This window comes from Muntiacus reevesi, chromosome 3 (assembly GCF_963930625.1).
Source record: "Muntiacus reevesi chromosome 3, mMunRee1.1, whole genome shotgun sequence".
Taxonomy (NCBI): domain Eukaryota; kingdom Metazoa; phylum Chordata; class Mammalia; order Artiodactyla; family Cervidae; genus Muntiacus; species Muntiacus reevesi.
The window spans coordinates 185,651,830-185,665,546 of NC_089251.1; the positions used below are offsets into that span (position 1 = coordinate 185,651,830).

At 35.3% G+C, this 13,717-nt stretch overlaps 1 protein-coding gene across 3 annotated transcripts in view; it reads left to right on the forward strand.

Moving 5' to 3' along the window:
• Nucleotides 1-13,454, forward strand: part of HBS1L (HBS1 like translational GTPase) — an 82,604-nt gene extending 69,150 nt beyond the window's left edge. For all 3 annotated transcript variants that reach the window (XM_065931305.1, XM_065931306.1, XM_065931309.1), the window contains 6 exons: nt 453-557; nt 3,600-3,690; nt 4,124-4,232; nt 8,150-8,250; nt 10,795-10,939; nt 12,830-13,454. In XM_065931305.1, coding sequence (XP_065787377.1) covers nt 453-557; nt 3,600-3,690; nt 4,124-4,232; nt 8,150-8,250; nt 10,795-10,939; nt 12,830-12,841 — 563 coding nt within the window. In that variant the 3' untranslated portion in view covers nt 12,842-13,454. The remainder of the gene's footprint in view (nt 1-452; nt 558-3,599; nt 3,691-4,123; nt 4,233-8,149; nt 8,251-10,794; nt 10,940-12,829) is intronic.
• Nucleotides 13,455-13,717: the final 263 nt, after the last annotated feature.

Here is a 13,717-nt window from a genome sequence, read left to right on the forward strand (position 1 = left end):
CTTGAAGAAGGAATTCCTACCTTTTCTTACTTAAATATTTTTATTTATAAGAAAATAGAATGTGGTGTACCATATTTAATAGATACATTAAAAATTCTGAAACAATCATTGCTTAATGTTCATTGAACTGCTGCTTTCATATAACTAGTAGGAAATGGTGGCATTAGTGGTAAAGAACCCACCTGTCAATGCAGGAGACGTCAGAGAGGCGGGTTCGACCCAGCGGGTCAGGAAGATCCCCTGGAGGAGGGCGTGGCAGCCCACTCCAGTATTCTTGCCTGAAGAATCCCAGGGATGGGGGAGCCTGGTGGGCTGCAGTTCATAGGGTCACAAAGAAGCAGACACAACTGAAGTCGCTTAGCACAGTATACAGGGAACTAAGTATATCTAGCAGTGTTAAGCATCAGATGATACGTTAAGTAGACCATAACAAAATTTGGCATGTTTTGCAGATCAAGGATCTGGATTTTGTGTAACTGGCAAAATTGAAGCTGGTTATATCCAAACTGGTGACCGACTACTAGCAATGCCTCCTAATGAAACTTGTACTGCAAAAGGTATTCCTCTGCAAAATTCTTTTGTTAAACAACCCTTACATTGAGACAGCAAATTTTTAAAAGTAGTTTAGTTATTAACTCCAGAGTAAATAACCTCTTACTGAAATTGTAACTGACTGTCAAAATGATACTAACTGTTAAAGATAAAAATGTGAAAACATTAAACGATTTTTTTCAGTTGTGACTATGTGTGTATAAATGTATATATAACATTCTTACTGTGATAGCATTTTTCTTTTTTCTTGATGTTGATTTGAGAAGCCTGGATAGGACTGAACCAGATGTATAGACACCTGTCAGATACATTTAAAGTAGTATTCAGTAGCAGAAATTAAGTCTGACCCCATCCTGGCACTGAACAGTCAGTGGCAAAGCAGACTGCTACAGTCTGTTGTTTTGAAATGTGTATTTCAGAATTACTATGTTATCAATCTATATCATGTTTATACCCCAAAAATTTTTTTACAGGAAGACCTAAGTAAGAAAATAAGATGCAAATGCAGAGAATCCTGATGATGAAAAGAGAAATTGAGCTAGTTTTAAATGCCACAATTACTGCTTTTGCACGCATGACTTTTCATAATAGCTAGTAACTGTTTCTTTCTTCTTATCATTTGACCATGTGTACATGTTCTTCTTTTTTGAATTCTACTTTTAAGTTTATAATTCTGTTCTTACCTTAATCTAGCTTCCAACTAAATTTCTGACTTCAACATTAAACTGAAGATCTTTAAACTGTAAATATTTGTAACAATTTTAAGCTAATTATAACCTACTGGTAATGTTAAAATTTAAAAAAAATTTTCTACTTTTCCTTCTGTTTATTGTTGTTTAGTTGCTGAGTCATGTCCGTCTGTTACTCTTATTTGTAGGTTATAACCAGAGTTGTACCTAACTAGCTTATGAATTCAAATGTATGTTTTTTGAATTGCTCTGTTTACTTTAAAAACTGCTTCCTTAAGGATTAAGAAGAAATTAATGAGTATCTGCTAGGTAACAGACTTTAAATTTAAGGATGAATAAGGGAATGAAAGCCAAAGTTATTTTACGCATTTTAAAAAGGAATCATTTTTCATAATCCTGTAATTTGCAAGTTTAAATCTCTGCTTTGTCTCTTAAAGTGGTCAAGAGCTGAAATACTTTTGAAATGCTGGTTTCTTTATATGTTAAGGAGCTTTTTAAGAATAGGAAATTTTTTTATATAATCATTTAGACATGAATTCAAACCATGATCATAAACCATGGTCATGGACCTTACAGATTGGCTCCTTTGTGAACTTCCAGATTATAATTTGGTCACTTCTGAGAGTTCCATGTTCTTCGTCTCTTCCCATCCTATTTCTACCCCACCAGAAAAATTCCAACCACTTCTCTTTAGTCCAGTGGTTCTTAAAGGGAAGCCATGTCAGAAGCACCGCTTAACTCTGTGAGAATCACCCTTCTCGCCCAGTTTCTCACTCTAATGCTTTTGCTTGGTTTACTTGATTGTTTAATGCACCTTCTACCTGAACACTTTAAGTACTGCTGTGGCTCACTAACCAGTAATATCCTAAAAAAGAGAACTGACTGAATCTGCTACCAACAAATGGAAATTCTAAATTACATTTTCACTTAGAGTGTTAAAAAAGAACTTACTCCAATGAAAAATGTTCTTAAGAAAGTAAATATCACTGTATAGGACAGTATAACATGTTTGGGGGAAGGAAATCAGATTATATGTTATCTTGAGAAAATTTTGTAATTGAACTTCTAGTATGAAAACTCTTAATTCTAATCTGAAGGCAATCTTTAGTCTGTGAGTAGCTCCTGATTTCAATTCCACATTTCAAACCGAAAATCACATATGGTCATTTTAAATTTACATGAAAAAACTAAATTTAATTAGTTTAAATTGTAACCAGCATTTAAAAATATCATAATTGTTAACATTTTGGGAGTCAGGAACCTCTTTGATACCTTGATGAAAGTTATGGCCCCTCTTCTCAGATTAATGCAGATGTACACCTACATGAAATTTTGAATAAAGCTTTAGCTTGTCTCAGAGCCCTTAAAGTTCTCCTTGAACTCTCAGAGAGTCTCAAAGAAACTCACTTAAGAGGATGCTACATGGGAAAGATAAGTGCTTTGAGGAATAGATGGGTGAATTGTAATTTACTAAAAGCATGTCAATCAAGAACTGTTCCCCAGTGGTTGGCCTACATACTTTTTTCTGCAGAAGACTCAAGTTACAGTGGAAAGGAATTTACCCTGCAGAATCATAAAATATGAACAACTTTTTAAAAGCCTTTATTTAAATACCTGAGTATTATTGTCCTTTGCCTTTGTACTCCAGGATTTTCCCTAGGTAATAAAGGTATATAGCAACAACTGAGATCATTTAAAAATTTTTTTACACTATGAATCTCCTATTCATATAACTGTTTATTGCTGTGGATCTCTCTCTGAGAAGCAGTTCTCTTGAGCTGGGAATAGTGAAGGGGCGTGCTAAGGGCACCATCTGACTGAGTACTGGCGCCCTGTAGGTTACTCAGAGAACACAGGAGATTATTGACGTGGTTGTTTAATTAAAGCAGTGCTCGAGAGAATAAAATATTGCTAAGCATCTCCCCCAGTTTCGTCTTTTATGTTATTAAAAATAATTGGAGCTGTTCTTTTATGCCTGCATCCATTAATGTAAGAGAGGTATTGCTGTGGGGCCTGTATAATGAGTATACTAGTTGTGTAAATGAGTTTTAAAAATTTTGGTTAAGTAAGTAGAAATCAGCCTTTTATGGACAAATGCAAGTCACACTGTGTTTAGGGTGGTGGTCCAGAAGGACAGATGCAAGTCACTCTATGTTTAGGGTGGTGGTCCAGAAGAGTCAAGTCTGGAGGAAGTGTGTTTTCCTCAACGCTCACAGTTAACACTTCTCACTCTCAATCCATTCATATTGAAAATGATGAGTAGTGACTGATGAGGTACAAATCAGCCAGACTCCTTTGGTTGTTATGGTTTGATATTGAGGTGTTTCACTGTATGCTTTAGTTCTTACTCATTTCCAGGAATCACTCTGCACGATGAACCTGTCGACTGGGCGGCAGCAGGAGATCATGTTAGTCTTACGTTGGTTGGAATGGATATCATCAAAATCAAGTGAGTGAGAAAATGAGTTTAAGCAACCATTGTTATGGATATAGAACCTCAAAACACATAAAATTTGCAGTTTACCAGCTCAAATGAAAGAATGAGTGTTAATTCTGAATCTCCTTTGGCCAAAAATAGGCACTTGTGGAAGTATAAGAATAAGTAAAACCTACTAAAATTTAAATTAATACACGTCAGCAGGTATACCTGATGTGTTCTTTGAGGGAAAACTGTAGTGTGTGAAAATGATATCAGGTTAATAATGGTGTAAAGCCATGCTTTAACCTAGAAGGGAATATTTAAAAATCCCTAATTTACTTGATTGTTTTACTTTGTAAATGGTTTTAGAGGTATTTGATATGTGTTTAATTATTCCCCCAACTACCTGCTCTCCTTTTTTTTTACTCTCCTTTTTTGTTTTTTCTTGTTGTTGTTGTTACAGTGTTGGCTGCATATTTTGTGTCCCCAAAGAACCCATTAAGGTTTGCACTCGTTTCAGAGCCCGAATCCTCATCTTTAATATTGAAATTCCTATCACTAAAGGATTTCCTGTAAGTTTCAAAATGTTTGTTACTGTTTTTGTAAATTCACTGTAACTTTGTCCTAGGAAGTGGTAACTGTCGTTATAACTGATGATGCTATTGTTATTTTCAACTACCATTGTATTACTCTAATCCATAAAAACATGAAATTAGAATTTGAAAATCATGTTTTGCTTTTTATTTTGATCCGTAAGTCTGGCATTTATTTTCAAAGAGTCAGTGAGAAGAAATTTAATAATCAATAGGATACAAAGTGATGATAGTAAAAAAAATTCATTTAAGGAAATTGGTAGATTACTTTTTTGCTGAATTCTAAAGATTGCTTCTTAGATTGTGTCTTTGTTTTTTTGGAATTTTGGGAAACACAAAAATAAAAGCAATAACATTCTATAATGGCACAACCTATAAATATCTATTCTCTACATTTCAGAGTATTTTTTTGTGTACGTTGGTATCTGGTATATTTTGGAGATACTTGACATAAGGTAAACTTTGTGCTGAAGCTGTGAGGTTGGTTTGCAGGTCATCATTGACTAGCACCATTTGAACATAACATTTATGGGAAGAGGGATAGTGGTGGTGGTTTAGTCGCTAGTCGTGTCCAACTCTTGCAACCCCATGGACTGTAGCCCATCAGGCTCCTCTGTGCATGGGATCCTCCAGGCAAGAATACTGGAGTAGGTTGCCATTTCCTTCTCCAAAATCAGATCTTACTATGGATCTATATGTTATATTGATGGATCTATAATTATATATATATGGATCTGTATATGTATATAGATGGATCTATATATGTGTGTGTATGTGTATATAGGATTTCCATGGGTTCACAAAGAGTTGGACACAACTGAGCGATTTTCACTCACTCACTCACTCATGTGTGTGTGTGTGTGTATATATAAAAAACTACGGATCAATATACTGTATTGTTACTTATCTAGGAAAGGTTTTTGTTTTATGTGTAATTTTTTTTCAGATATTTGGGAGTTTGGTACCTTGCTTTTGCTGTTTAACAAATGGGCATTTTTCCCACTAGACTTATCTTTCTTTTCTTGATCAGCTTATATAGTACAGGTTCTCCACGACAAAAAAAATGTTTCTCGGTGGAATTAAATGGCTTGCCCCTGAAAATATAGACAGATCATTTCCTCCATTTGATGCAGCTCTGAAATAAAAGTAAGGCAGTAATAGTAATTGACCTTTAAACTTTATTTAAATTAGTGATAGTATTTTAAGATTGGAAATAAATTTATTTAGCTCATTTAAATTTATTTTATACCTCTGCACCTTTATTTGAGGTAACTATATGCTTTGATATAGTTCTGTATAATGATTTCTTTGTAAATTTGATCTTATGAAAGTATATTTGTAAGATATCATTTAAGCATTTTAATTTTATAATCATATTTCATTTCTCCCATGCTAAAAAAAAAAATAGGAGGCAAAAGTTTCTTTCCAAATACTTGATTTTTAAATATTCAGAATTCACATGTTGGTAGGAAAGAAATTGCAATGAGTGACTTGCACTCATTCTTAGAAAGCAGCATGTCCAGTGAGGAGAAGCTGGAGAAGTTGGTTACTGTGCTTTCACTCATGCAGCAAGTCTTTGCCAGTGGAGAGGTAGAGAGGTCAAGAAGTCAGTAATTACTTTGAATAGTAATACTGTCTTCCTGTGTACTGTAGTTTCTTTTATGAATTAAACGTTTTTCAGTGCCGCTTTATGAGATTCCACTCACCTATGTCGATTGACGAATACCAAGATGAAATTTGTCTCAGAAAACATTGGTCACGTTTTGTCATTTAATCCATTCTCTGTGGGGAAAAAACTCACAATTTTTAAAAGTTTAACCGAGAAAAGGCTTCCTGAGCAGTTAAAATACCGCTGTTTAGGGACTAGTCCTTTAATACATATTTTTTGTTTCTCTTGTTTATATGGTAAACTCTATATATTTAAGAAGGAAAAAACACACGAATGAATTAGACTTTGAATTTCATGTTTTTATTTTTATTTTTTTATTGTGATAAAATATTTATAATGGAAAATTTACCATTTTAACCATTTTTAATGCAGTTCAGTGTCATTAGAGTACATTCACCTTGTTGTGTAACCATTATCCACCCCCAGAACTTTTTCCTTATCCCATTAAACAGTCACTCTGCTATTACACTTTCTCCCATCCTCTGGTAACCACAGTTCTGCTTTGCCTCTCTCTGAATTTGCCTGCTCTACATCCCTCATGTAAGTGGGATTATACAATATTTGTCCTTTTGTGTCTGACTTGTTTCACTTAACATAATGCTTTTGAGGTTCATCCATGCTGTAGCATGTATCAGGGTTTTGTTTCTTTTTAAGACTGAGTAATATTTCATTGTAAGTATGTACCACTTTTTGTTTATCCATTCATCTGTTGATGGATATTTGGGCTGTTTCCATCTTCTGACAGATGTAAATGATGCTTCTATGAACATCGGCATACAAGTATCTGTTTGAGCCTCTGCTTTCAATTCTTTTGGGTATATATCTAGTAGTGGAATTGCTTGATCATGTGGAAATTCTGTGTTTAACTCTTGAGGAGCCACTAAACTTTTCCACAGCAGCTATACCAATTTTGCATTCCTACCAGCAGTACACAGGGGTTCTGATTTCTCCTCTGTCTCATCAACATTTATTTTCCTTTCTTGTGTGTGTGGGGGATGACTTTTCATTTGTTGTTTGTACTAGGTAAACTAATGATTTTGAAGGGATGTATCACTGTAGTGTTTGATTTGTCCTTCCTTAATGACTATTGTTGTTGAGCATCTTTTCATTTTTTTAAAAAATATATTTTAGGTTTTAATTTCATATCAGTGTATCATTTGCAGATACCTTCTTCCATTCTGTGGGTTTACTTTTTACTCCTGTCCTTTGATGCACAAAAACCTTAAACTCTGCTGATGTCCAGTTTATTAGCATTCTCTTTTTCTTTTTTTTGCTTTACTTTTGGTGTCATATCCAAAAAGTCATTGCCAGATTCAACACTGAGAAGATTTCCCCTTCTATTTTCTTCTAAGAGTCTCATAGTTCTAGTCCTTTTATTTAGGTCTTTGCACCACTTTGAGTTAATTTTTGTTTATGGTATAAGGCTTCATCTTCATTCTGTTGGATCTCAATATCCCATTTTCCTAGTTCTATTTGTTGAAAAGACTGTTCTTTCTCTGTTGGTGGTTTTGGCACTGTTATTGCTGCCTAACCTATTTGATACTAATTTCCTTACATGTGAAACATGGGAAATAATAGCTAATATATAAAGTCATCAGTTTACTTCAGCTTTACCATGTATAGGACACCACTTTGAAGTAACATTGTCTGGTGTTCCTCACTTAGTGACAAGGGAACTGAGACCGGGGATATCGGGGGTGGAGGGGCGGGAAGGGTTATTACAGGACTTGTCCCAGCTCACATGCCCAGAACGTGTGGAGTAAGGATTCAAATTCAGGTCTGCCTGACTTCAGAGCCTGTCTAAACATTCATTTAATACTTTAGTCTCATTATCCAACAATAAATACTATTCATTACTGCTGAATGTTATATAGTCTCCCTTCCCTCGTTTTTATGAAGAAACCGTTCATGTTTGCTGAACACCTACTGTACCAGGCACCGTCTCTGATGTTATTTCATTCTCATCATAACCATGTAAGGAAGGTTATGTAACTTACCCAGGTCTCCACCGTAGTGGTGGAGGAGCGATTGGAACTGCTTCCCATGACCTTACCCCTCGTGAGTTAAGGGACCACTTGATGAGAGTGGTGGAGCTTCAAGGAAGCAGCTGGAGACCCTGCGACTCCAGGCATTAGTTCCGAGGCTGATGTGATGCTGTGTGAGTGCCAGAGTAGGAGGCCAGAGATGCTGCAGCCAGCAGCTTTTTGTGTTATGATTCTTTTTTCAGGTGCTGTTACACTACCAAACCGTCAGTGAACCTGCTGTTATTAAAAGATTGATTAGTGTCTTAAGCAAAAGCACTGGTGAAGTCACAAAGAAAAAGCCCAAGTAAGTATTTTAATGCGTAAATAACAAACACAAGTAAGTACATTTCTTACAGATGAATTCATTTGTATAATATTTCTCTTTGTGATAAGTGAACTCTCTTTGTGATAAGTTTAACTTGTTCCAGAAATCATTTTTTTAAAGGACTGGGTGAAAACACAAAAACAAATATTTAAGCTCCTATTTTAGGTAGGAATGCTTGATATAATTTCTGTTACATATGATAGTGATGGGTGTGAATTGTAAATAAAAATATAAATATAAGTTTTTATTTAACTATCAAGCCCTAGATACCGATGATGTAAAAATGAAGTCATTTTAAAAAAATCAGTCTTACATTTTTGAAGATGAGTTTGATTTATGCCTAGCCACTTGTCCCAAATTCCAACTGATTGTTCTTCTGTACTATCTTGTTACCCCCTCGTGAGAATCATGCCCTGTGCTGAGAATACCTCAAGGAGAGAGTGAGGTACACACTGTTTTTTTTCCCACCTGGGAGGTGTCCTTTTTTCCTCCTCAAAGTCGCCTGGTGCCTTGGGCCGAGGTGATCACAAGTCGGTCCCCTCTGATTACCGTTAGTATCTAAGTCTGCGTGTGGACAATTCCCCTTTGGCTGGGATAGGCTTGGGATTTTTCAGAGGAAGTGCTTCCTGAGAACCTTGAGTTTCTTACTCTAATTCAACAAAAGACTGACCACAGATTGGCTTGGCTGCTTCAGCATTGGGGTTTTCCTCACTTCAGCCCTATGGGGAATCCCACCCAAAATCCCCTTTCTTAAGTCCTGGGGTATTCCTCCTCATTTGCACCTGTGTAAGAGGCCAAGGTGGTAAGAGGGTTAATTTAGGGTTGGTTGCAAGTAGAAGACAGAACTTCACACTACTCTAACACCCATGTCTGTTTCTCCATTACTTAGAAAAAGGAGGCTACTTAACCCCTCTTTTAAAGATAGTTCTTTATTTTTAACCCGAATCTCTAGCTTCTAGCATGAGTGCCTGCCATAACGTACTGAGTATTGTCACAGAACTGATCATGACTGATGTTTCTTGAGGACCACTATTCTCTTGGTTCTGTCATAAGTGCTTTTGTGTAGTTTACATTCTCAGCTACAATATGAATCAAATATTATGCTTCCCATTTTTCAGATAAGGAAACTGAGGCTTAGAGAGATTGTATAACATGTTCAAGATCACAAAGCTAGCAAGTGGCAGGCTCAAGATTCTAATCCAGTCAGTTTGTTCACATAAATTATATTTTTTGCAGGACCCAGACTGTTGGACTGAGATATAAGTGATTTGGAAAGTTCTCAATCTGATACTGATTCATCAGGTCTAATCCTGAATTTTCCTCTCCCTACTCCTGCTGCAGAGTCCTAGCTCAGTGATACTGACACTAGGTCTTAATATATTATCATGCTAGTTTTTCCAATCACCATATCTGTAGCTTTGTCCTTTTATTTTGCACCAACATCATTTAGCCTTTCTGCTTTGCTTCCACTTGAGGCACGTTGTAGACTCGATTGATTTATATGGGATGGAGTCAGACTTTCTAGAACCAAACTTAACTGCAAATTATGAGTATATTAAATGTTCCCCTTCCTAACAAATGGGACCTTAAGCTGAAATTGCCCAAAACCAGTATTTAGAATTTTTGGCATACTTTTTTGGAAACCTTGGTTTATTCTATCTTTCTATCCCTAAAGCAATCTTTCAGAAGGGGAGTTTTTGATTGCTGTCCTCTAGCCTTCTAGAATACATCAAAATTGAATTAGAGAATGTTTCTAAATGTCCCCTTTGGGTTCTACTTCTTTTAGTAAGCTGGTGGGGCCCATGCACAAGGATTTTTGTTTGCTTATTTGTGTGGAGTTGTTTACAGTCAGGCCCATGCCTCATCTGCCTTCATTTCCTACAAACAGCATGTTGTGGGAAAATTTTATGTGTTTTTATCTTGAACTGTCTGTTAAAGAACCACTGTTTCCAGGTGAGAAAAGAGAGAGGAGGGAAGGAGAGAGAGAGAACTCTCAGGTAGCGTGTTGACACTAGGAAAGTGTCCTCTTTAAAGATAACTTTTTAACACATAATCTACTAATTACGACTTTACTGGGGAAGACATAGGACATTGCATTCCACTTTTAAAATGCATCATTTTCTTTAATTTCATGAAGGAATGAAAGAGAAGGCTTATTATGCAGAGGTCCTGAGTATTTTAGATTATAGGATCCTTGAAGGGGTAGAGTTATATTTGGAGGATTGTTTAAAAAAAACGTGTATATGTATGTATGTGTGTGTATATATATATGTGCATACACATGTATGAACTAGCTAATATTTCTTAAATCTAGAACTACTCTTCTCATTTCTTTCAACTAACTGCCCCAAATTTAAAAGCATATTTTTCATTTAAAGAAAATCCCTTTTTTCTTTTTAAGTTTTTTTAAAAACTAAGTTGATTTATAGATGGAATGTGAAATGTTTATTTTGCAGGTTTTAATTACATTTTTTACCTCTATTAGATATCCGTTGGTTTCTTTTATTTTATTTTTCATGATAGATTGTTGACCAAAGGCCAGAATGCATTAGTGGAGCTACAGACACAAAGACCAGTGGCTCTTGAGCTGTACAAAGACTTTAAAGAGCTGGGGAGATTCATGCTGCGCTACAGTGGTTCCACCATAGCTGCTGGTGTAGTGACTGAGGTATTTTAAAGTGACTGATTATGTGTCCCTGGTTATTATGTCTTTTCTTTTTCTACTTTTTAAGAATGATTCCTGAGATTTTATGGCATAAGGGGAACAGTTATGATATTAGAACAGCATTTTAAAAATTATATTAAAAAATTAAAAGAATGATGAGAGGAAAATGTTTGGTCTTAGATCGTCTCATAATAAGACTTCCAGATTATCTTCTCCACCAGTAATATTGCTCAAAATTAAAGGAAATCCACTGAAAAATAGATATGTAAGTATGCAATACAAATCATGAAAATATAGACTTTAAGAGTCAATGAATTGGGGGTAGTCGTTTTGTTTAATAGAAACACCCTCATTACTTTTTTTCTTTAAATAACTAGCTCTTAATGCATTCATTCAGAAAGTTCAGTTAACATACCAGTAATGTTTCTGAAACATACCTAATCTGTAAGGATAAGGTAAGGTACAGCTGAGTTTTGGAGAAGATAGCCAGAAATGAACCAGAATTTCATTAACTTTAATTTTCTTCCACAGTATGATGTGTTAATATAGATCTTACGAATATGAGCATGCCTCATTTTATTACACTTTGCAGATATTGCATTCTTTTAGAAATAAAGGTTTATGGCAACTTTGCCTCAAGCAAGTCTATAGGCGCCATTTTCCCAACAGCACTTGCTCACTTCATGTCTCTGTTTCACATTTTGGTAATTCTTGAGATATTTCAGACTTTTGCATTTTTTGTTATCTTTGTTGAGCTTCCCTGATGGCTCAGATTGTCAACAATCTGCCTTAAAGCAGGAGACCTGAATTCAGTCCCTGGGTTGGGAAGATCCTCTGGAGAAGGAAATGGCTACCCACTCCATATTCTTGCCTGGAGAATTCCATGGACAGAGGAGCCTGGTGGGCCACAGTCCATGGAATCACAAAGAGTTGAATACGACAGTGACTTTGATACTCACTTGCATTATATTTGTTATGGCTGTCTGTGATCAGTAATCTTTGATGTTGCTGTTACAAAAAAAATTATGACTCACCCAAGACTCAGATGATGATTAGCAATTTTTAGCAATGAAGTGTTTTTAAGTTAAGGTATGTACATTTTTTTTTAAACATAATGCTATTACACTCTTAATAGACTATGGCATAGTATAAATGTAACTTTTCTATGCAGTGGGAAACAAAAAAAAATTCCTGTGACTCACTTTATTGTGATTCTCACTTTATTGAAGTGGTCTGGGATCAAACCCACAATATCTCTGAGGTATGCATGTATTTTTAAAAGGGGCTTGATTACTTCATATGATTGTTTTCTGCATAAAAATTACTCACTTCATTTAACTGGATGGATAACTTTTGACATGGACTTCATGTTGCATCAAAATTCAGTTATCCATACCCGTGTCGTATAGAAGGCTCTGGCCTTAAACATCAGCCCCTGTTTGAATTATTGCCCCACTGATGCCTAGCTACAGAAGCATAGCATTTCTCCTGTCACTGGTTCATCCGTGAGAACAGGGCAAGAATCTCCTTTCTGGAGCTGTGAAACGGGATGATCTGTGTAAGGCACTTGACACAGTGATTGACATTTAGAAAGAATTCAGTAAATGTTACCTAATATCTTTGTCATTAGCCTTGCATTTAATTTGTCAAAACATTCTTTATAAAAGAGCATTCTAAAAATAAGATGCAGTTTCTTGTGGAAAATAATGGAGAGATTATAGAAAATCTCAAATAGCATGACTAGGAAAGGAGAAAAGTTGCAGGAAAAACAAAAAGTGCTGTCTGATATAATGATTACTCTCCTGCCATTTTCCTTTTGTTTGTTGGTGGTCGTTCCTTCTGTGTAATGGGATTGGTTAAATTGTAGCAAATACTTTTTTTTCTCTTTTACAGATAAAAGATTGATGGGTCAGAATTTCTACCTTGTTTCTAAATGTAATGAGATAGCTAACCTCCGTTTTGAAAGAATCCAGTTACTCAGTTAAAGCAACAATGTGCAATTGATTTTTTTTTTAAATGAGAGAGAAAATTAAAGTTATGATCAACCACAAAGAAGTATTCATCAGCCCTACAAAAATTTCAAGTTGCCAACTGACAAAGAAAGGCTAATACTGCACTTTGATTTTAAAAACTAGCTTTTTCCTTTGAAATATTAGGAATGGATTTACCTTACTGAGATTTATGGAAGCTATCAGAAATATGTTAGAAGACATTGAATCATCATGAAGTGAACTCTACTTCCAACCAAACTACAAATGTTTACAGTTTTCTCTTTTGATTTCAACTCTACAACACACATTTTTAAGGAAAAATAACTAAAATGGATTATTGAGGTAGTTAATATTTGAACTGAATAGTTTTTTAGTTAACTCTAAGAAAAGATTTGTTGAAGGTTATAATTAAGGTATTTGGTGTTGAGCATAAGAGTATTCTTCCTTCAGCAAGCAACCATTTGAAAGCTTAGTTTGGAATTAGTGGAAATTGTTCCTTTGGTAACAGATGATATTTAAGATGTAAAGCTAGCTAATAAAATGTCTTAGTTTGAGCATAACAACAAAATGTGTTGTGGTTTCACTGATGTTTATGATATTTCTAAGTGGGACTTGGGTTTTATGGGATCTTTTTCGCCTGTGAGTTTCCCGACTCTTTCATGTGAATTCTTGCTTTTGATCCTAATAGAGCAAATTTAATCTCATTCATTTCTAACCATAACTTTATTTTTCCCATTCTCACTTCCATAATTCCATGTATAATGACTTCATCTCGTATACTTTATAAGTC